The sequence below is a fragment of the Dasypus novemcinctus genome, chromosome 19, assembly GCF_030445035.2.
Source record: "Dasypus novemcinctus isolate mDasNov1 chromosome 19, mDasNov1.1.hap2, whole genome shotgun sequence".
NCBI classification, from domain to species: Eukaryota; Metazoa; Chordata; class Mammalia; order Cingulata; family Dasypodidae; genus Dasypus; species Dasypus novemcinctus.
In genome coordinates, this window is record NC_080691.1 from 84488606 (window position 1) to 84512589 (window position 23984).

The 23984-nt window shown below is 42.8% G+C and overlaps 1 protein-coding gene and 1 long non-coding RNA gene across 3 annotated transcripts in view; both read left to right on the forward strand.

The window, feature by feature from the left end:
- The first annotated feature begins 4080 nt into the window (after positions 1-4080).
- LOC139436109 (zinc finger protein 77-like) lies at positions 4081-22342 on the forward strand. Of its 2 annotated transcripts, XM_004467602.5 has the most exons (4): positions 4081-4176; positions 17686-17812; positions 18994-19174; positions 19584-22342. In XM_004467602.5, exons 1-4 carry the CDS (start codon positions 4174-4176, stop codon positions 21025-21027), a joined length of 1755 nt encoding a protein of 584 aa, XP_004467659.2. In that variant the 5' UTR covers positions 4081-4173; the 3' UTR covers positions 21028-22342. The 2 variants fall into 2 exon arrangements, with proteins under 2 accessions (XP_004467659.2, XP_058138242.1); XM_058282259.2 differs by lacking the exons at positions 4081-4176; positions 17686-17812 and having other exon boundaries at positions 19109-19174; positions 19562-22342.
- Positions 4104-23984, forward strand: part of LOC139437003 (uncharacterized) — a 60533-nt gene continuing 40652 nt past the window's right edge. Inside the window, exon 1 of the long non-coding RNA XR_011646579.1 lies at positions 4104-4166. This is a non-coding gene — a long non-coding RNA (uncharacterized lncRNA). The remainder of the gene's footprint in view (positions 4167-23984) is intronic.

Consider the following 23984-nt stretch of genomic DNA (forward strand, 5'->3'; position numbering starts at 1 on the left):
AAGCACTAATAATAATAGAGCAGTTTTTATCTCTTCAGAGAAGGAAGAGTTTTCTTATTATAAAGACAAAAAAGAGTAAGCTCCAAAGGAAAAGATTGACGAATTCAACTGTTGTCATAATGAAGAAGAGTCCATTCACCACCAGAATACATAATTCCATGTGTTGGGAATCAATCAAGTAAAAAAAGATATATGCACAATTTGGAAGTGTCATTTCCTACAGTCCCTTTTCATTTCCTAACAAATTTGAGTTTATCTGTAATTAATAATCCATCAGTTTTCTCCAATGTGTAGAAAATTTGCAATGCATTTGTACTTGGAGACAAAGGAAAATGACGGTAGCAGCATTGTCCACAAGCAGAAAAATTAAACTTGAACCAACCGTTGGGATGGATGAATATATTGGGTGAACTAGCATGTGTGACAAATAATGAGGTAAAGAAACCACAGAGAAGCCTTTTCTGTGTCATACCAGGATTATTGATTTATTGAAAATCTGAAAGAGTGATTAAACAGATCACTAATTAGTGATAAGTAATAAGTGGTAAACTCCAGGACAAGTAACAATGATAATGGTGGACAATGCCCATCCAAAAAAAAAACAGAGTATCTACAACTGCAAGCAAAACTGTTACATCCATCTGCCCAATGGGATCTAAACTCCTCAGTTGAGTGCAATATGGGCATCACCATCCTAAAGTCTTAAATATTGAGGAATGAACATACATAGGGGGAATGCAACTATGGACTAAAGTAGACTTATTCTAGCAATGGAAGAACTTGTATCGTTGATAGACAGTAGCCATGGGAGGTTCTGAGGGAAGGTAGAGGGGAGAATAGGTGTAAAATGGGGTGTTTGGGGGACATTGGAAATGTTCTGAATGACATTGCAATGACAGATACAAGCCATCATACATTTTGTCAAAACCTATAGAATTACATGGTGCAAAGTGTAAACTATTTAATATCCACCATCTCTCCTGCAATATCATTTATATAGTTTACACTCTTGCCATGACCCACTGAATGTACTGGGTGAGAGTGTAAACAACAATGTGAAGTATAATCTATGTGATGCAGAAGTGCTCCAAAATATATTCACCAAATACAGTGAATGTGCTACAATGATGAAAGAGGTAGTTGATATGGGAGGAGTGGGGTGGGGTGGGGGTTGGGGTATGGGGGAACCTCTTATATTTTTTAATGTAACATTTTTTTGTGGTCTATGTATCTTTAGAAAAAAGGAATTTAATAAAAATTTTTAAGAAGTGTAAACTATAATGTAAACTATAGTCCATGGTTAATAGCAATGTTTCAATATATGTTCATCAATTGTAAGAAATATACCACACTAGTGAAAGGTGGTGTTAATGGGGGAAATTGTGGGAAGGGGAAGGGGTCGGGTATATGGTAATCCCCTATAATTTTGGTATAACTTTTATGTAATCTAAAACTTCTTTAGAAATGAAGAAAAAAAAAACCCACAAGAATAATCAGGTTAGGGGAGGCCTCAGCAGCAAAGTAACATTTGCCTCAGGTCAACTCATGAATGCAGGTGCCCAGGCCATGGAATTTTATACAATTTTATTATTTAACATATACATGGAAGAGTTACTGCAGCCTTTTCTGAGTACAGTGTGTTTCACAAAAAAAATTAACCATGAACAATATGCATTTTTCAAATATTTATCTTACCATGTTATATGACCACTTCCCTAGTTTTTATTTGTCTTAGTTAAGAAGTGTTTTTCAAATCTTTTTTACTAGGTCCTTTGAAATTTACCTTTTACTGATGGCAGCAAGATTTGGTAGCAATAATAACATGACTTTAAAATGCTGTTTGACCTAATGTAAGGGGGAAATGGAAAGGAGAAATGAGTTTAATGTGGCTACGAGTCTCTAAAAAAGAGTCTGGAGGTTGTCAGAAGGATTGCCCTTATGCACACCTGAGCAGAGTCTCAGAGACAGATAAAGTAGATACAACCCCAGGTATTGGTTCTTTTGAGGGATAAAGAGACCCACGGGTTCTATGGTCATGGCAGATGGGGTTCACTGCCATGACAGATGGCCCTTCTTTGGAGCTGGTGTTTCTGCGTGATGGAACTGGACTCAGATGGGATCTCTTTTCACAAGACTTTCATGCTACTTTACTGGAATTGTAGTTGGTGTTGGGGTTTAAGATATATTTAGGGGATTTGAATCTCTGGACTGACAATATGATAGCCAGGCCCTGAGCCTCAACAGACTTCAGCTCCTACACTCTGATTTATTGGACTTACCCCACTCAGCTAACATGGAGTTGAAGAAGGTCAACCACCACACCATGGAGCCTAGAGTGCCCACAACTGAAAGCAGGAGAATTGCATCCAGTATCCACATGGAATCTAAGCCCCCACTTGACATAGATGTGCAATGGACACAACCAATCCAATGTCCACAGAGAAAATGTGGCATTGGTGTGGGAAGGGTGGCCATGGTGGCTGCTGGGTGCGGGGAATGGGAGGAAGAGATGAGATGTGGAGGCGTTTTTGGGACTTGGAGTTGTCCTGGGTGGTGCTTCATGGACAACTATGGGACATTGTAGATCCCCCAAGGGCCCACTGGATGGAACGTGGGAGAGTGTGGGCTATGATGTGGACCATTGACTATGGGGTGCAGCGATGCCCAGAGATGTACTTACCAGGTGCAATGGATGTGTCATGATGATGGGAGAGAGTGTTGCTGTGGGGGGAGTGGGGGGTGGGGGCGGTGGGGTTGAATAGGACTTCATATTTTTTGAATGTAATATTTTTTTTAAAAAATGAATAAAAAAAAAAAAAAAGATTTGGTAGCAAAAGATTGGATGAAAGCCCAGTGTATACCTAGAGAGAACTGGGTATGTAAAGTTATATCATTTATGAAACTTTCCAAAAAGTTAGGATGCCGCTTATGTCTATGAAAAGAGCTATGGATTTATTTTTTAAGTGAAGAAAAAAGGAAAGTATATTGCAACATGTAAACCATGCTACCTTTGTATAACAAAGGGAAGAAAGAAAAAAGTTTTGGAAATGGCTCCTTTTTCTGCCAGATGCTCGAGAAAACTAGTAAAATTGATTAGGGGGGGGAGGGGGGGAAGTTAGAGGAAATGGCTGGGCAAGTGGCCACACGTGTTAGAGGACACGTTGGCAGCAAGTCTTAAGGCAGATTAAGTATCCGGGTGATTTTTTTTGAAACCTGTTACTAATTCACAAATAACCAAGAAATCATATTAACCACATTTTAAATTTTATCAAACGAGTTTTTAATTGGACCTCACTTTTCTAACGTAAGAAACCATTCTACTATTTGGTTCCCAACACTTTTTTATGAACGTGTATAAATTCTTTTGTCGAACCGTAAGAAGTGATTTTTTTCAATTCTGTTAAGAAAATAAGTCGTACGAGACGTACTTCCACTTGATGTCTGACTACAGGGTGTTTTCTGACATGAGCTGTCATGTTAAATGCATCGGGTGTTTTGGCCCAAACTATTACGTGTACTAAGATTTTTTTCAGGTTTAACCCAAATTTATACAGGCTTTTTACGTTTTTTTTCTTATATAAGTGAAAATAGGAATTCAGTTGCCTTAGGGATGTCACAGGGTTTTCTGCATTTCAAAATTCCCTGGAGACACGCTCCACACCTCCTGTACCTGGGCCCCTGAGAAGCGTAGTCATCCACCCTGCGGCCGCAGCAGGGAGAGTTGCGCGCCCAGGGCAGGGCCGTGGGCTCAGCCTCCCCGGCCGCGCCAGCGCGGGCAGTCCGCGGGAGTGGGGGCGGGAGGCAGCGGGGAGACCCGGCGCCGCGGGGCCAGACCGCAGGCTCCGCTTGGGGACCGGAGTGGGCGGGGCGGGTCCGCCCTTCCCCGACAGCCACTCAAACGCGGGAGCAGGAACCGATGTCCAATCAGGGGCTCTGGGGGCGGGGCGACAGCGGCGCGCGCGGACGTTTCCCCGTCCCTGGCCGGGGCTCTCGCCCGTCTGCCACGCCCCTACTACGCTCTCAACTGCGCGTGCCGCGGGGCCTGCCGGGGGGACGCCGCGGGGGCTGCCGGGAGGACGCCGCGGGGGCTGCCGGGGGGACGCCGCGGGGGCTGCCGGGGGGACGCCGCGGGGCCTGCCGGGGGGACGCCGCGGAGAGTCGGGCAGGTAGGAGATGGTGAGTGCGCGGGTCGGGCGCTGGGCCCGGGCGGGGTGGCTGGCGGCGGCCGTGCGGCGGGGCCCGGGCCTCCCCCGCGGTTGTCTCCGCGTCTCCGGCCTGAGGCTCGGGCTCAGCGCCTCGGCGGACGCCGGGGCAGGGGCCGGGCCTGAGCCTGGTTCGTGGACGCGAAGCGGGGCTGAGGTGGGAGAGGCCCTAGATAGGGTTACAGAGCCTCAGAACTCCCCAGGGGTGGCAATAGCCCCCCGAAAGCGGGTTTTCTCGATGGGGCGAGGGAGGCAGAAACTCGAGGCGAGGGGGCCGCACGGTGGCCCTGGGAGGAGCCGGGTCTCGCTGTGGCCCGCGGGGTCCCTGAGGCGCTGGCTGACGAGGGGCAGGTTCCGCTTGGTGGGGTTTGCTGAGGCTGGCGGTGAAGCAGGCTAGTAAGGTACGGAATTAATAGACTGACCTGGAACCGGGCAAAGAGTCATCAGTAACCCCCAGGGTGGCTGCTGGGAGACCCCCACCCCCCGGATTCTGGTATCCAGAACAAAGACTTCTTCCTGGGAGCCAGGAACAGCCCCGGGTGTTCCCGAGGCTCGGTATCATTGGGGCTGATTGGTGGGGTAATCAGTGAAACTGCCAAAGCGGGAACCCGCCCCCGCCCGGCAGGGGGTGAAGGAGGAGCAGCTTAAAGGCAGGCGCGGGGCCGCGCGCTCCCGCCCTCCTCTCCTGCCTCGACCTGTTCTGCCCCTGCGTCCCCCTCGCCGTTTTCCCTCCGCCATGTGTCCGCGCGAGTGACCTCGGGGTTTATAACCTATCACGGGGAATTGTCGCTTGTAAGTCAGCCCCTTCTTCCCTTTTCACCCTTGACTCTCTGCCTGGGCCCCGCTCTTGTTTTCTGTGGTTCTCTCCCATTTCTCTTCCCTCCCTCCATAAATAAGTTCGTGGCCTAACTCACCTGGCGTGCTCCCGAAATGCAGCCTAGCCAGGAGTTGTGGGCGAGGCCAAGGGCAGTGGCCGGCGGCAGGGGAGAAGCCCGGCCCAGCGCGGTGAAGAGACGGGTCTCGGTGGCCTCCGAGCACAGGGCTGACCTCAGACCAGCCGCGCCCGTGTCCGGCGCAGGACGAGCCTTTCTTCTCGTCTTTGTGCCTTAGGTCGGTCTCAGGGAATGTGCAAGAATGATTCTTTGTTGCCTTTTTTCCTCTCTTGGTGTGTCCTCCTGTCTGTCTTGGTGCTGACCCCTGTTTTTCAGGGGCTCAGCGTGAGAATTCCGCTAGGGCGAGGCTCAGAAATATTCTCCTTACCATGAGGGTGGCGGGGAAAATGCATGCGGTTTCACACCGTAAACAGAGGGAGATGAAGACAGGAATTCAAACAATTCTTTGTAACAGTGTTGAGTGTAGGAAAGGGTCAAGTTTAATTTTCAGGAAGGGAACCCGGTGCTGGCTCTGCTGTTCAGGGAGGGAGGGTAGCGGTGCTCGTGGCTTTGGCGCGCCTGGAATTTCAACAGTGGCGCCAAAACGAGGGGGGCCAATGGTGAGTGCGGGGGGCGGGACCCATAGTGAACGCAGAGCGCAGCCTACCAGCCTGCTGGGGTGTAGAGTTGGGGAGCGGGGGACTCAGAGCGGGAACCATGAACTTAGACCTTCAGATAGGCTGTCAGCCCTGAAGAACCCAATCAATGGGGAGCAAGGGAGGGACCTGCGTGTCAGGTTTAGGGTATGAATGTCAATGTTCCTTGCTGCTTGGCGCGCTGGCCATTTTATCCAGTTCGAACGCCCCTTCTTGCAAGATATTCCTAAAACTATTTTCTCCTCCACAGTTGGGTTAGCTTTTGTTTCTTCCAGATGCAGCTTTCTTTGTAACATTACTCTCAGCAGGATGCAGTTTGGGTGGTAAATGATTCTGTTGCATTTGCTGTTACTATCTGGGCATCAGAGTTGAATGTCAATTCTGTAAAATGTCACCTGTAAGACTAAGAAGTTCAATTCTGATGACTTGATTTGCAAAGTTTGTCATCGCAAGGATAATTATTAATTGCTATCTGGTACCTGAAAGGGACTAGAATATTCCTGCTACTTAAAGCAATACGTGCCCAAGAATTTCCTTCTTCTTTTTATCGTGGAGCATAACGTGAAAGTAGTGATTCTGTGGTATACTTATTTCGGCAGTGGGATGGAGGGTGTTTGTCTCGTTTAAATGATCAGTGGTGGCGTGAAGCAGTGAGTCACCTGGTATTGGGAGCTGAGGCCTGCAGCCAGTGACTACAAAATCAAAGGAAAAAAATAAACCTAGTTGTTGATTTACTGGAATTTTATTAAAATTAATTGTTTTGAAGACATGACATCGTGGTGGCATTGTTTCCTTCCTAAGAACATCCGCCATTTTTCCATTCTTTCGTTTTACTTTCATATCATTCAAGAACATTTTACAAATTTTCCTTCATGGTCATGTATCTCCTTTATTAGACATATTTTAGGACTTAAAGAAAACTAATTGTAATAGCAATTCATGTTACCATTTTTCTTCTAAAAATTTACTTTTCAATTGCTGGTTTTTTAGTAATTCAGAATGCACTGAGATTTATTTTCATATTGAGTGCATTCTGGAAAATTATTAGAAATCTGATTTTTTAATTATCTTCATGATTTCATGGGAGTTTACATACACAATCATTAGAGCTGTGAATAAAGGCCAGGTTTTTTCTCTTGTTCTTCATTTTTCCCCTCTCCAGGTGGGCTCTCTGGTATAATCCTGACAAGGAGTTAAGGTATTGCTAATTCTAGTTTTTAACTAATTTTATTGAGAAAGGGTTGCAGTTTTCATCATTTGTATGTTTTCTAATAGCCTTCCTTTTCAGCCTGTCCTTTATCCGGCTGTACAGATGTTTTAGTTTCTGAGCTGCTAAAACAAATACCACCCAATGGGATAGCGTCAGCAACAGAAATTTATTGGCTCAGGGTTTTGAGGCCAGAAGTCCAAAACTGAGATATACAGGTGATACTTTCTCCCTGAAGACTGTTGTGTTCTGGTGCTGTTTACTGGTGATCCTTGGGTTTGTTGGCTTTTCCATCCCATGACAATTCCCGTGGCAGTGTCGTCTTTCTTTTCTGGGTTCTGTTGACTTCCAGCTTTTGGCTCTCCATCACTTCCTTCTTTGTCTGACTTTCACTCTTCTTATAAAGGACTCTAGTAGTTCAGATTAAAACCAAAGCTGATCCACTTGAGCCACACCTTAACAGAAGTAACATCTTGAAGAGATCTTGTTTATAATGGGGCCACAGCCACCAGGATGAGGACCAAGACCAAGTACATGTTCAAACTGGGGGGCACAATGTAGTCCACATCAACAGGTTCCCAACATCCCTAAATAGAAGAGTTTTGGGTATAGATGGATGTTCAAAGAATATAAAGTGTTTTTTCTGCAGATGTTCGATTGATTTGACCTAATTACCCTTTATTGTGATATTGTCATAAAATTTGTTAGATTAACAATAACAGTTTTTTTAAGATAATGGGATCATTATTTATTTATTTATTATTTCTCTCCCCACCCACCCCAGTTGTCTGCTCTCTCTGTGCATTCTCTGTGTGCTCTTCTGTGTCTGCTACTACTCTTGTCAGTGGCCTTGGAATCTGTATCTCTGTTGCATCATCTTGCTGTATCAGTTCTTCGTGTGTGCGGTGCCAGTCCTAGGCAGGCTGGACTTTCTTTTGCGCTGGGTGGCTCTCCTTACTGGGCACATTCCTTGTGTGTGGGGCTCCCCTACGCAGGGGACACCCCTGTGTGGCAGGGCCCTCCTTGCGCACATCAGCACTGTGCGTGGGCCAGCTCCACACGGGTCAGGGAGGTTCTGGATTTGAACCGGGGACCTCCCATGTGGTAGGTGGATGTTCTATCCATTGAACCAAGTCCGCTTCCCAACAATAACATTTTATTTAAAAAATCTACATAGTGCATAATTGCACAGTTAACTGAAATTTTATAAAATGAACATTCTTGAAATGACACCGAGACTGAGGAGCATTCTCACCGGTCACCTACTTGAAACAGTTTCCAAAGGCTCTTCTCTCTTCAGATGAACCCATTATCCTGAATTACAAGAAGACCTCTGGGAAGCAGACGAGGCTGAATTGATAGAGCGTCCTTCTACTATATGGAGCGTCCAGTGTCAATCCCCAGGGCTTCCTGACGCGTGTGGTGAGCTGGCCTATGCGCAGTGGCGCACCACATGCAAGGAGTGCACCCCACAAGGAGAGCTCCCCTGCGTGAAAAAAGCGCAGCCCGCCCAGGAGTGGTGTTGCACACACAGAGAGCTGATGCATTCAAGATGATGCAACAAAAAAGAGACACAGTTGCCCAGTGCTGCAAGATAATGTAAGTGGACGCAGAAGAACATACAGCAAATGGACACAGGAAACAATGGGGGGAAGGGGAGAGGAATAAATAAAATAAATCTTTAAAAAATAATAATAAGAAAACCTCCTTGTTTTTCTCCCAGTTTTATCACGTGTGCACGTTTCCTGGTTGATGTTGATGCTGCAAGTTTGTTGAATGTGTATCTATGGCAGTGCTTGTGACTCCATATCCCTGAGCAAAATGTGTGTAGTTGGCAGGAAAGTAGCATATTTGTGTTGAGAGAGATGGGAGGAGGCTTAGGGGTGGGTGCCCATGAAGAAATGTTGGCACCCAGGGTACTTAGAGTAGAGGTGGTTTTAGGAGGAAGTCCTGCGGTGGGATATGATAATGGCCTAGTGGGGCCCCTTGGGAAGGGCCATGCTGCAGGAAGCATGTGGTATGGGGAGGCCTCTGCTTCTTAAGCCCAGTGGTCAGGACTAAGTAATGGACCCTACGTGCTGGGAGTTGAACCAGCTAAGGCTTTGGACAGGAGGGAGACCATTTAAAAGACCGTGTGGTGTTGTGTAATACTAGCAAGGTTTGTTTAGGTAGGTCAGTAAGGGATTTTGTGAGGCCTGTAGCCTGAGTTTGGCAAATGTACTCATTTTGTGAGGTAAGAGGAGAATCTGTTTCTCGCCTCTTCTAGCTTCTGTTGGCTTCTGCCATTCTTTAGCTTGTGTCCTTGTTACTCTAATCTCTGCCTCTGTGGTCACATTGCCTTCTCTTCTGGTCCATGGTCTGATCTTCCTCTGCCCCTTTTATAAGGACATTTCTGGTTACATTTAGGTCCCATCCAAATAATCTGGGATATTCTCATTTCATGCTGCTCAACATAATCACATAAACGCATTTCCAGGTTCCAGGGTTTAAGACCTGATTTCTTTAGAGAATTCAACCCGCCACAGCAAGCGAGGTGAAGGTTAGATCGAATACCTTGTACAAGCGTCCGTTACTGTGTGCTTTGAGAAGTGAAGCGAGTGCCTTGGTCACCATCTGGAACTCTGGAGGACATGGGGAGTGTCTTGGTGAGGCCTTGTTTTATGACTTCACTGGTAGCTGGGGGGATGGGCAGTTCCTCTGCCTGCGTAAGTGTCTCCCATGGTTAGAGCCTAAGGAATAGCCCTTGAAGAGATGACTGCAGGGCTGTTCCCCCTACCCCCAGAGTGTGGGGAGGTTGCGCCTCTTAGACTCCTGCCAGGGGGTGTTCCCCCCCATAAAGTATATTGTTTCACTGTGTTAGCCATGACAGAGGAGAGGGGAAGTCTTTTCCTGGGCCAAGGAGATAGCTAACTTCCTCTGTTGCCATTGCAACTGCTTGTGTATGAAAGACAGAGAAGGCCACTTGCACCTGTAGGTGGGATACTCCAGATGGCCCAGCTTGGCTCCATTTTGTAGGTACTATTTTCTTTTCAGTATCAAGGACTCTGGTTTTGCCAGCTTGCAGAGTTCTGCTTCCATGACTTAAGTCTTCCTGGGCAACTGGTTGAGGAAAGTCATTTGCTTAGGGTCCATGAGAACCTCATCGCCAAAGGGCCCATTTTGTGGCCATCGCTGGCTGCTCTAATGGTGTGTAGCACCACCAGCATGGCTGTTTCCTGTACTAGGTACTCATGGACCATATAAATTTACATCTACCATTTGGCTTAGACACTGCCAGAGCATGAGAAGAGGCTGCTAAAGCCTGTATAGGGAAGGGCAGACACTGATAAGAGTACCTGTTATTGTGTTTTTGGCCAATTCTAAAGCCTTTTGTTGGCCCATTCAGAATGAGTTGATTTGTGAGTGATAGCATCAGTGAACTAGAGTAACATTTGTAAATGAGGTGTACATGCCTCCCAACCGTAAATGGACCCAATAAGTGTTGGGCTTGCTTTAGAGTAGTGGATACTGCTAGGGTGAATTGTCTTTAGGCTGGCCATTAAAATGATGGCAGAAACTTTACTGGAGTGCTGGAGCTTTGCATCTTACAGGTGCACTGGTTCATTCCCGAGTAGTAAGTTCTGTGACATGTGGTTGTATATCGGTATAAGTGTATCCTTTGAAATGCCCTCGTGGGAGGATTTCATCATATGCTATAGAAAATTGGCTACAGCTAAAGGTCTTGCTCTTGCCTGTGATGATTTTGTGTGATGTCAGGGCTGTTGAGATACCTCATGGGTGGTAAGTAAAGGGATATTGTGTTCTGTCCAAAGGTAAAGGCAGAAGGTGGCTAAATCGGGCATAGAAATAGGAACTGGATAGAACATATTAGCCAATCTATAATAACAAAATATGTTTCAGTTGCTGAATGGATGGACTGAGTAATTTTAATAGATTTGGATATGAGGTCCTTATTTGAAGGTCCTGGGCACGTAACAGTCATGGCAATTCATTTTTGCTTGTCATTCTTGTTTATTAGATTTGAGCATGGCCAGACTGGGCTATTGAAGGGCAAGATAGTAGGATTAGTGACCTTTCAGACACTTCAGAATGTCTTTTATGATGGGTCTTAATTCCTGTGAGACTTGTTTCAATTCCTCTTGTACCATATTAACTATTTTAACCAGGGAAGTAGAGTCTGTGGGATCTTACTGTTCCAAGCTGGCTTTAAGTACGAGAGACTTAATTTTATCCCAGTTAATTACTCATTGGATCCTTCTCAATGAGGGATATTTTAGGACAAGGAGACTGTGCCCATAGAGAATTTAGGCAAGGCAGGAGTTGTAATGATTATGATGCGCTATCCCTGTTTACCCTTTATTTTATATCTGGTAACTCCCTTAAGGGTGGATAGTGGACCCTTATTTAAATTTTGAGGAATCCCCTGCTGTAAGTAACCTGAGCCTCAGTGGTGATTACAGTTATGAAGGTGTTTCAGTTATGGGGAGCCGAAGGAACCACCAGAGAAGCATAAGCATAGGAGCAATTTTCTCCAGGTAACCCAAGGTCACAAAATATATTGCTACATTTTCTTCCAGAAGTTTTGTGATTTTGCTCTTCCATCAAGTCTCTGAACTTGATGGAATTTCTGTGTATGATATGAATAAAGGATCAGTGCCATTCCTTTACATGTGGCTATCCAGTTGTCATATGTGATTTTTGTATTTTAATCTGTTGATGTACAGCCTTGGTGAAGTTGTTTGTTAAAATAATTTAGTGGTTTCTTGAGGTTTACATATATATAGAGAGAGAGAGAGGAGCATGTCATCTGCAAATAGAATTTTACTTTTCCCTTCCCATCCAGACGCTTTTCCAAACCCCTTGCTTAGTTACCTTGGCTAGAACCTCCAGTACATTGTTGAATAGAAGTTTCCAAAATGAATATCCTATCCTGTTCCTGATTTTAGAGGGAGCACATTCAGGTTTTTGCTATTAAATATGATGTAAGCTGTGTACATGCCCTTTCTCAGGCTGAGGAAATTCTGTTCTATTCCAGGTTTGTTGCATGTTATGGAAGGGTATTAGATTTTGTTAAATGATTTTTCTTCATTTATTGAAATTATCATGCTTTTGTCACTTATTCTGTTAATATGATGTATTACACTGATTATTTTGAAACATTAAATCAATGTTATATTGCTCAGATAAGTTCCACTTGTTCATGATGTATAATTCTGTCTACATATTGCTGGATTTGCTGTATTAGCACTCGTTGAGGCTTTTTTTTTTTTTTTGCATCTGTAATTTTAAGAAATACTGGTTTTCTTGTGTTGTATTTGGGTTTGGGGTCAGGGTAATAATGGCCTCATAGAATGAGTTGGCAAGTATTCCTTACTCTTGTTTTCTGGAAGATGTGAAGGATTGGTGTTCATTTTTCTTTAAATAGTTGGTAGAAGTCAGCAATGAAGTCATCTGGTCCTTTGTTTTCTTTTGTGGGGAGCTTTGTAATTGCTAATTCAATTTTTAAATTTGTTTTACATCTATCTGATAACTCCATTTCTTCTTAAGTTGATTGATAGTTTGTGTCTTTCTAGGAATTTACTCACTTCTGTGTCTATCTAGGAATTTACCCACTTCATCTAATTTAGCTAATTTCTTGGCAAACATTTATTCATAGTGTTTCTTTGATCTTTCAAGGTTCATAGTCATTTCTTCTCTTTCATTATTCAGTATGTCCACATTCTTTGGTGTTTTCTGTATTTTTATCCTCTTCCTTTGGGTAGGCCATAATTTCCTCTATCTTTGTCTTGTACTCCTTTGTTGCACACCGTACATTTTAATATTTTTAAATGATAGCTCTAGGGTTTATTTCCTGAAATGTCTCTCTCTTGATTTTGTAACCCGCTGGTAATAAAGCAGAGATTTTCTTGAGCTTCAGCCCTCCAATCAGGAAGGACTACCTACAGCGAACCCAGTGTGCAGGGTTTTCCCTGTCTTGTCTTGGGCTTTTGCTTGTTAGTTGTTTTGGAGTTGCCCCCTTTGTTCCCCAGGAGACTGATCTTCATCTCCCTCGTGTTTGAAGCCAGCAAGACTTTCACCCAGATTGTCTCCTGTATTGTTTCTTACACTTCTTCCATTGTCTCAAGCTGCTTTTGCCTGGAGGGCAAATTCTGGGAGGAGGGGCACACTAGAGAGGACTTTTCCAAGTCGGTCTTTCCCAGCCAGAACAGGGCCAGAGATCCATAGAGGGGTGTAGATCAGCTCCAAAGCGACCTGGGGATCAGAAGGGCCCCAAGAGCTTCTTCCATGGCTCCCCAAACTGAGCTTTCTTGGCCTACCCAGCAAATACAGCACTTCAACTAACTGTCCGCTGCGTCTCTGAGGAAGCATAGCCTCTTTAAGTCTCTCCACTTCAGCCTTTTCTTGGGGTGGGTTGAAACAGTGGCCACCCTTCGAGTCAGGCCCCTAGGGATCCAAAGTCACTAATCAAAAGGCACGATCAGTGATTAGCAGTGCCTATCCCCTGGTCTAGGGGAAGAGGATTTTATATCCCTTTCTGTCCCCAGTGAGCTAGCCACTGGATGGACCCAGGGCAGCCTGCCATGAGAGTGGGGATGGGAGCTGGGAGAGATCGTTTTACTGTAATTTATCAGCCTCTTCTTCCTCTGTTCTCCTGGATGGTATACGGTGTTCTTCTGGCCTCTGGAGTTTCAAGATAGTTGTTTCAGACAGTTTCTGCCTGTTTAATGTTGCTCTTCCTGGTGGAAGGACTAAGTGCAAAACCTGCCTACTCTGCCATCTTCCCACAATCCCCCTCCTCTTTCAGTATTGATTTTGAGAAAATTGTGACTTCACGCTCTTTTTCCTTTAACCAGTCTAGCTAAAGGTTTGTAAGTTTTTGAAGTGTATTGTTTCATTGATTTTCCTGTTACCTTTGTAGTCTCAATTTTGTTTTTTCTACTCTAATCTTTATAACTTGTTTCCTTCCCGCTTTGGTTTGAGTTTGCTCTTTTTCTAGTTACCTAAGGTCAAAGATTAGGTTATTGATTTGAGATCTTTTTCACTTTTAATATTGGCTCTTAGTTAATAAAATGGTTTTAGATACATAAGTTTCATGTCTGTTTTCATTCCTCTCCATGTATGTTCTAATTTCCCCTGGTGATTTCTTTTTTCACCCATTTAGGAGTGTGTCATTTAATTTTTTAGATAGTTGTGGATTTCCCAATGTTCTTTTTGCTTTTGTTTTCTCATTTAATTCCATTGTGGTTGGATAACATACTTTGTATGATCTGCATCCTTCTGAATATCTTGAGGCTTGATTTATGAGTTTGCTTTGTCTATCATTTATTTTGCCCTTCATTTTATCTACTTCCTGTTTTTGACTTCTATGCATTTCCTCCATTTCAGGCTCCAGTTGGATGTTCATCTCATTGGTACTTATTTGTATCAGTATACTAGATCATATATTTCTCTAAATGATCATTTTAGCGTTAACACACAGATTTTAATGTTTTAACTGAACAGTGAAATACCAGGTGTTTGTACTAGTCTATCAAAGGGTTGCTTATGCAACCATTTCACCCTTTTTGTTCAAGGCCCTGTGTCTTCTTGAGTGAGTGTCCATTTATACAAGCCACCAAAGAGGTGGGGACTCAATCTGAGTCATGCCTTACTGATGCAGTCCAGTCAAAACCCTAACCTTAACAGGGAATTTAATCCAAGACATCTCAGTTGAATCTAATACAAAGGGTATCACACCCAGAGGAATAGATTAGTTGACTACATAATCTTTTTCTTTTTCGATTCATAAAATAATCTCAAACTGCCATAGTGTTCCTTAAGTAAAGCTTGAGTTTTTCTGATTTTAATTTTATTTATAAATATGTGTATTAAAATTTATAAATGATAGTTTTTTCCCCCAAGGATTAATAGTTTTGCTGAATTTCCGTTTTAGTTGCATCGTGATCTGAGATGGTGGTATATCAAAGACCAGTATTTGAGCCTTTATGACACAGTACAGAGTCTAATTTTTTTAAAGTGCTGGTGAAGAAAAATGAGCATTCTGAATTTTTCAAAGGTTTCTTTATACTTGTTATGGTTCTATTTTTATTTATTTATTTATTTTAAAGATTTTTTTTAAAAAATTCTCTCCCCTTTCCCCCTGCCCCAGCTGTCTGTTCTGTGTGTCTATTTGCTGTGTGTTCTTTATTTGTCTGCTTCTGTTGTCAGCGGCACGTGAATCTGTGTTTCTTTTTGTTGCATCATCTTGTTGTGTCAGCTCTCCGTGTGTGTGGTGCCATTCTTGGGCAGGCTGCACTTTCGTTCGTGCTGGACAGCTCTCCTTACGGGGCGCACTCCTTGCACTTGGGGCTCCCCTACGCAGGGAACACCCCTGTGTGGCAGGGCACTGCTTGCGCGCGTCAGCGCTGCACATGGGCCAGCTCCATGCGGGTCAAGGAGGCCCGGGGTTTGAACCGCGGACCTCCCATGTGGTAGACGGATGCCCTAAACCACTGGGCCAAGTCCGCTTCCCTGTTATGGTTCTATATGTCAGAGTTTATTTAGTTCAAAGATATATTAATTATTGAGTGGTTGTGGTGATATCTCCCAATTTGAAGGCAAGTTCATCTTTTTCTCCCCGTGGTTCTGTTACATTATGCATATTAAGACTTTCTTACTAGTGGAGATAATTTTGTAGTCATCATATTATCGTGTCTTTATAAAACTGGTATTGTAGTATCACGATTGTTTTTATCCCTAATAATACTTTGTTTTAAAAATTCATATGGAGGAGTGGGTGTACCTCAGTGTTTGAGTGTCTGTTTCCCATAAATGAAGGTACTGCCTTCCAAAAAAATGTCATGTGTTTTGTATAACATAGGTAAATCCATATTCTGTACTTTATACCTGTCTTTTCCATGATATTCCTTTTTGACCCTCAAGTTTTGTCTTTTGTTTTAGTAACAGACATAGCCCTATTTCATTTTTAATCCAGTGCAGTATCTTTTCTTTTAAACTGGGAAGTTGTATATTACTGCGAATATTTATGTATTTTTTCAGTTTTTATTTTTTTAGATTTACTATTTTTTTAAGTTATTTCTCTCCCCTTCCTCCCCCTCAACTCGTCTGCCCTCTGTGTCATCTTCTGTGTCTTCTTGATTGATTGTCTGATTGTATAGCCCACTAAGGGGTCAGACACTCAGCCCTGAATCATGTCCTACGGGTCCAATCAAAGGCCATAAATTGATTTAAGTCAACTTAAAATCTTTGAATTTAATACAGCCAAAGGGTGTCACACCCAGAGGAACAGACAAGTTTACAAACATAATAACTTTATTTTTTTTGAAATTCATAAATAAAATTCATAAATAATAAATAACCAGTAGGTTATACATTCAGCCATCATGGACTTTCCAGGTTTATTTATTTTTTTAAAGATTTATTTATTTATTTCCCTCCCCTTCCCTCCCCCACCCCAGTTGTCTGTTCTCTGTGTCTATTTGCTGCGTCTCTTTGTCCGCTTCTGTTGTTGTCAGTGGCATGGGAATCTGTTTCTTTTTGTTGCATCATCTTGTTGTATCACTTCTCCATGTGGGCGACGCCATTCCTGGGCAGGCTGCACTTTCTTTTGCTCTGGGCGGCGCTCTTTATGGGGTGCACTCCTTGCTCGTGGGGCTCCCCTACGCTGGGGACACCCCTGCATGGCTTGGCACTCCTTGAGCACATCAGCGCTGTGTATGGGCCAGCTCTACACGGGTCAAGGAGGCCCAGGGTTTGAACCGTGGACCTCCCATGTGGTAGACGGACGCCCTAAACCACTGGGCCAAGTCCGCTGCCCAGGGTTATTTTTCATATTGTTTGCTTTCACATTTTTTAATCCCTTCCTTTTTAGTTTCTTTGAGATAGTATTATCTTTTTGCCTTATGGAGTTGACTTCTTTCTCCCAGCTCTCTAACTCCAGTAGAAGTTGCAAACCCTTCTTTGTAGCTGAGTAGTTGGGATTGTTTTCTTTAGGTTTTGGGAAATATATATATTTGGTGAGATAGTCTCTGATTTTTAAATTATAATTGTATGCCCTTTTATGGGTTTGGTGTCCCTGCATATTAATTTGCTATGGTTTTTCTCTCTTAAAAATCACCTTTTTGATTTTAGTACCATCGGATCCTTCAGTGACTTTCATCATGGCAGCACTTTCCTCTAATTCCACGTTTAGTTATTTACTTGAAAGGCTCTGCTGGCTGGATGCCCGGTGCAAGGGCCTGGCCTACCTCTACCCAGAGAATCCACGTTGTCCTGGTATGAGACTCCGTCTCTGCTGGTGCTGGGTCTGAGGGGAACGACCAGGCTTCTAGACTGTATTCCCTTCAAGGTGGGACTTGTTGGAATCAAGCAGCAGGGAAAATCTACATCTTGAGCTGAAAGAGAGCGGATTTATTTGAAGCAAGCCAAATATCAATGTCCAGCGTTACCTGAATGATGATTTATTTCTCAGCGTTAACTCTGCCCCTCAATGTGCCCTTGGTGAAAATAATTATTTTTCATTCTGTAAGTATGTGTCAGTTGTTATTGTCTCTGCTTCGTATTTCTGAAGTTGAGTATGTTGTATTTTATGTGCTTACCTGTCTGTATCTCCTCAGAGAGCATAAGGTCCGTGTGGTTCAGGATTGCTATGAATTGAGTCCATTTCCCCGGCTATCAGCTCTCCCATTCTCTTGCACACACTGGGGGCGGTGATGCATTGCTAAAACAGAGTGTGTGGGATGTTGTAGGACGCAGTGGTTTTTGAGGAAGTGGTTGTGAACTTCACCCCGGAAGAGTGGGCTTTGCTGAATCGTGCTCAGAGGAACCTCTACAGAGATGTGATGTTGGAAACCTTCAGGAACCTTGCCTCAGTAGGTAAGGATGGCTTCCTTCCTTCAGTTATTCTTTTAGGGGACCCGTGCATCTTATTCATGGTCTTTTTTTAAATTGGGTTGAGGGATGGGAATATGTTGGAAGATACTGTCCAAGCCCTAAATACACCTGGAGTCACTTAGCATTTTCATGAAAACAAACTTTTATTTATTCAACTGACTTTATATTTCTGTTTAAAAGTCTTGAGGCTCCCTACATTTTACAGATATGGGCATCATAATGGTTTTATCAGTGTGGGCATAATGGTCTCACTTTTGAGAACTGATGCTTTGTGGTTCTCAATCCTGTATGACACTGTGAATAAAACACACGACACAGTAATTTTGCTGCAATTAAATACCCATCTTCAGCAGCCCTAAAGGTTAAAGTTTAGTCCATCTCATGGAAATATGGGTTATACTTCCCCACCATCCTCATGATGTGCTTTTCTCTACGAGGAGGGTGGTGGCTGCACACACCCATTGATCTCCAAAAAGGAGCTGGGGACCATGGTGGGAGGACACATTCAAGGCACCAGTGAACTTCGTGAGGAAGAGTTTTGAATAAAGGAATTATATAGAGAAATAGCAATTAGAAAAATAAGTGGTTTGGGAAGGGTCAAGTATGTCATTTATTTTAGGTTTTTGGCTTTGCATCCATCCTTTCACTTTATTTTCAGAGAAATACCATCTATATTTCTTTTTATAAAAGTAGCATTTGGGCATGTGCATGTCGCCCATTTTGTTTCTCCTTTGCTTTTGTTACTGTAATAAAATCCCAGGTTCGATCCCTGGTACATCCTAAAAATGAATGGGAAAAACAACTTTCATTGGGGAGTGGATGTAGCTCAGTGGTTGAGTGCCTTGTCCCATGTACAAGGTCCTGGGTTCAATTTGTGACACCTCCTTAAAAGAAAAAGTCAAGAAATACATTCTCCGTCTTTTTAGGATAGTTCTTAGTTATTACCAGGCTGCCATTTTGACCCATTTCCTCTATTATTGCTGAAGTCCCAAATCGCCACATGTTCAGAGTCTTCCTTTGCTCCCATCTTCATTCATCCTTATGAAGTCTGTTTACAACTTTGGTTCAGTGTATGAAAATAAATCCACATACATTCTCTTTTCTTTCCTTCATGCCACCAGTTTTTCTCCCAAGAAATTGACTTGTGTTACCAATTGTTGCAGATTGTTGCACTCAAGTTAAAACCAGTGAATCAGGTCCTCAGCAGGATATTTTGGGGAATAAAGTATCCAATGAAGAGAAAATAGTAAGATTCATAAGAAATGATTCCTGGTCCTCCGTTTTTGGGGAATACTGGAAATTTTATAACTTTGAATCTCATCAGATCCTGGAGACGCCTTTGAGGTAAGTGGCACTCATGCGGGAGGAATGAATATCTCAATAGAGCATAAGACCATCTTGAAATTCAAGAAAAAGTATAAGCCTAAACAATTATATGTTTGGAGAATTTTCAGTGGACAATGTTGTCATAAATACAATGAAGATAATGAGTGTCTAAAAAACAATTAGTTGGAAACAAGTCTCATAAAACCCTATATGTAAGAACACTGGGAAAGTAATGGCTATATTTAATTCCTCAGCCTGAGCTTTAAGTTTGTCCACTTTGAAATAATGTAGACACTGCAGAAAATGTACGTATTCACTGAAAATAACAAATACATAGTCACAGTAGTAATTTATGACAATAAATTGTTAATAAGTACGTAACTTATAATCATTGACCCTTAATAGTGTGCTATTCTGTTTTGAACAGAAGTTATTTGATGGAGAGCCTTTACAAAAGTAAAGAAGGTAATCAATGTGGAGAATCCTTGAGCCAGATTGCAAATCTTACTGTGCCTAAGAGTTGTCCTACAGAAGTTGAACCCTATGAATGCAGGAAATGTGGAAAAGCCTTTGAAGATCATTCTTTCCTTAAGAATAAGCAAAGATCTCACACTGGACACAAACCATATCAATGTGAGGAATGTCAACGAGCTTGTAGTGATCCCTCCTGTCTGAGCACTCATGTAAAAAGCCACTTTGCAGAGAAAAACTATAAATGCCAGGACTGTGGGAGAACATCTAAGAAACATGTGAGAACTCTCAGTAGTAAAAATCCTTTTGAATGTCAGAAATGTGGAAAAGCTTTCATTTGCCCCTTATCCTTTAAGGTGCACGTGAGAGGTCACAAAGGACAAAAAACCCATACATGTGACGTATGTGGGGAAGCCTTCCTTTATTACTCACACCTTACACACCATGTGAGAAGTCATACTGGAGAGAAACCCTATGTGTGTCAACATTGTGGGAAAGCCTTAAGTTGTTCCAAAACCCTTCGACAGCATATGAGAACACACACTGAAGATAACCCCTATGAATGTAGGCAGTGTGGGAAAGCCTTCGGTTACCCCGCATCCCTTCGAAAGCACAGGAGAATGTATACAGGAGAGAAACCTTATGAATGTAAGCAGTGTGGCAAAGCATTTTGCTCTCCCATGTACTTTCAAAGACATGTGAAAACACACAGTGTACTGAAACCGTATGAATGTAAGGAATGTGGGAAAGCTTTCAGTTTTTCCTCATCCCTTCAAATGCATGTGAGAACACATACTGGAGAGAAAGCTTATGAGTGTAAACATTGTGGGAAAGCCTTCAGTCATGAGCCCACCCTTCAAGAACATTTAAGAATTCACAGTGGAGAGAAGCCCTATGAGTGTAAGCAGTGTGAGAAAACCTTCAGTTTTCGCCAATGTCTTCAAAAACACATGAGAAAGCACAGAGAAGTGAAACCCTATGAATGTGAGGAATGTGGGAAAGTTTACAGTTGTTCCTCAGCCCTTCAGTTACATGTGAAAACACACAGTGGAGAGATGCCCTATGAGTGTAAGCAGTGCGGGAAGACCTTCAGTTGGTGGTCCTCCCTGCGAGGACATATGAGACTGCACACTGGAGAGAAGCCCTTTGAATGTAAGCAATGCGGGAAGGCCTTCAGTTGGTGGGCCTCCCTGCAAGGACATATGAGACTGCACACTGGAGAGAAGCCCTTTGAATGTAAACAGTGCGGGAAGGCCTTCACTTGGTGGGCCTCCCTGCAAGGACATATGAGACTGCACACTGGAGAGAAGCCCTTTGATTGTAAGCAGTGTGGGAAGGCTTTTAGGCATGATGCATCCCTTCGACTGCATGTGAAAAGCCACTTAAGAGAAACACTATGAATACAAGGAAGGTGGGAAAGCTTTCATTCACTCTTAGAACCTTGTACATGCCAGAAAACACACTGGAGAGTAACATTTTGAATGTACACAATGTGGGAAAATCTTCAGGTATAACAGTTCCCTCATTGTGCAAATGAAAACTCCAAATAGATATAAATATAGTGTTGCTTTTATAAGTGCCTCATCCTTAATTTAGGTACCTATCAAATTAATTTCTAGTTAATATAAACATTGAAAATAATTCCCCTTCTATGTGCTCCTCCATGTATACTACATATATTTTATAGTGCGAGACTTCAACTAATTGTACAGCTATATGGAATTTGTCATGTTTCCATTATAATATGTTTTGTACTCAGGGCTGAAGTGTCCACCACCACCACCACCACTCATATACTATCTGGTTTAATTTTAGATTAAAAGTTCTTTTTTTAGTATACAAGGATTTTTAAAAATTAAAGTTGTAGGTTTTCAGAAAAATATACAGAAAATAAGAGTTCCAATATATTGCCCTTACACATGCAGCTTTCCCTGCTATTAACACTTTGCATTAATGTGATCCTTTTGTTAGAATTGGTTAAACCTTATGATTATACTGTTAACTATACTTTAATTTACATTATTGTTCACTCTGTGTTACATGATTTTATGGTTTTTAAAGAATATTCACATAGTTTATATACAACCTAAAATTTTCCTTTTTACCCACATTCAAATGTATGATTCAATGGTGTTATCAGTGTTTGAGTCCCTATTTCTATTACGTTCCTTGTGTAGTGATGATTATGATGTGAAACATTCCTGTTGTTGAAATTTCTTTCTTGGTAAACTATCAGAGATACTGAACTTTTCCAAATGTGTATTAGAGACAGCAGCTTCCACACACAACCCCATAGGCTCCTCCATCATGGATACTATGGAGACTGTACATACACACAGTACATACACACATCCTTTAAATATTTTCTCAGCAGTGAGTCGATACCCAGGCCAGTATTTCTGGTTATTGTATAGCTAATGTCTTTGCCTTTAGTTGTTTCCAATGTTTTCTCTGCAGACCTAAGAGCTGTAGGTACTGTCTTGTTCCTAAAATAAACCTGGTTTTCCGACTCGAGGAACACAAGACACTCTGCTACCTGCATTGTTGAAGGGCCACACTTAGGCTGTGTTTGTTTCTGGACTCCTGTATGAGAGAAGTAAGCACCATGTGGATACGTGGGGGAAATTCTGGGAGGTTTCTGTTACACAGGTATCTGTACATGTTCTTATGAAAGTCCTATTAAAGGTGTTTTCAAATCAGTTGAATACTTTAAAATGGTACAGTTTTATTTATTAAGAAAACAAGTTAAAACACCCCATTTTGAATATGAGCTGTCAAACCATCTTTGTAATTTTGAAAATTTTTCATAATACTCTACAGCTTTATTACTGGGTTCTTTCAATTGAATTTTTTTCGTTATATACTTAATATTTTTCCCATATAACCCTTTTATTCACAATAACTTAAAATCCTCCTATCAGTGCTCTTTGACCATAGCCATAAAGAACACACCTATTGAGTAACATTGGGTCCTCTGGCTCTTCGGTGTTGGAGGCCTTACACCATGAGAAAATGGCATCCCACTACTGCGGCGTTAGAAAAGCCTTGTGAGGCTTGAGCTGGTGTCAAGCAGAGTGTTCAAGGGAGCAGGGCTTTACTGCAGATGAGATGCACTTCAGGGGGTAGTTCTATGGTGAGGAAACAGTCGTGCTTACCTACACAGTTTGAAAAATGAAATCTATCTAACCGTACAATTTGGAAGAAGCAGAAGTTAATCCTATAAGCCAGATTTTTGGAGGCAATTGATGTCACTTTTGGTTTGGACAAACTTTTCAGACCTGACGGGGGTGTGGCTTTGTGTCGTCCTTCTCCATCCCAATCATAAAATGGCCTTATCTGATTTTGGTGTCACAATAAATGGTTTCCGGTTAACAGAAGGTGATGACTATTCTGGTGCCTGACCAACTTTTGGGCTGACAGGGGCTTCTGTACCCTTTCTCAGTCCCTGCTTTAGTCAGACTAAAGTTGCTCAGGGAATACCTATAGAGTATTCGTTGGAATTGGGTTCATTTGTCCTGCCTTTCTTTAAATGAACTTTTTTTTTTTAAGATTTATTTTTCATTTATTCCCCCCTCCCCTCGGTCTGCTCTCTGTGTCCATTCGCTGTGTGCTCCTCCGTGACTGCTTCTATCCTTATCAGTGGCACTGCTTCTATCCTTATCAGTGGCACCGGGAATCTGGGTTTCTTTTTGTTGGGTCATCTTGTGTCAGCTCTCTGTGTGTGCAGCACCATTCTTGGGCATGCTGCATTTTCTTTCATACTGGGCGGCTCTACTTACGGGCACACTCCTTGCACATGGGGCTCCCCTATGCGGGGGACACCCCTGCATGGCATGGGACTCCTTGCATGTGTCAGCACTGCACATGGTCCCAGTCCACATAGGTCAAGGAGGGCTGAGGTTTGAACTGCAGACCTCCCATGTGGTAGGTGGACGTCCTATCCATTGGGCCAAGTCTGCTTCACTAAATGAACTATTGAATCTTCTGAGGTTGGCAGTGCCATGTAAGCCTCTAATCTGAATGGAGTGGCCAACTGTGGCACAGGCATTTACCAGAAGTAAAATGAATATTCCCAAAAGATACGTTTCATTTATTGTGTCTAGTAGTGTAGGAACCTACCTTCAAATCCAGACGGTCTAATAATCTATATGGCTCTTAAAAAACTGAGGTGGAATTCACATTACAATTAACCATTTTAAAGCGTACAATTCAGGGGCATTTAGTGCAGTCACAGTACTACTGTTCAACCAACATCTCTCTTGTGTCCTCAGTATTGTTATACCTTACCTTCTGTTGTCATTTTATTAGCCCAGTACACCTTTGCTCCTACCCAACTTCTTTGTGGTATTATTGGCAA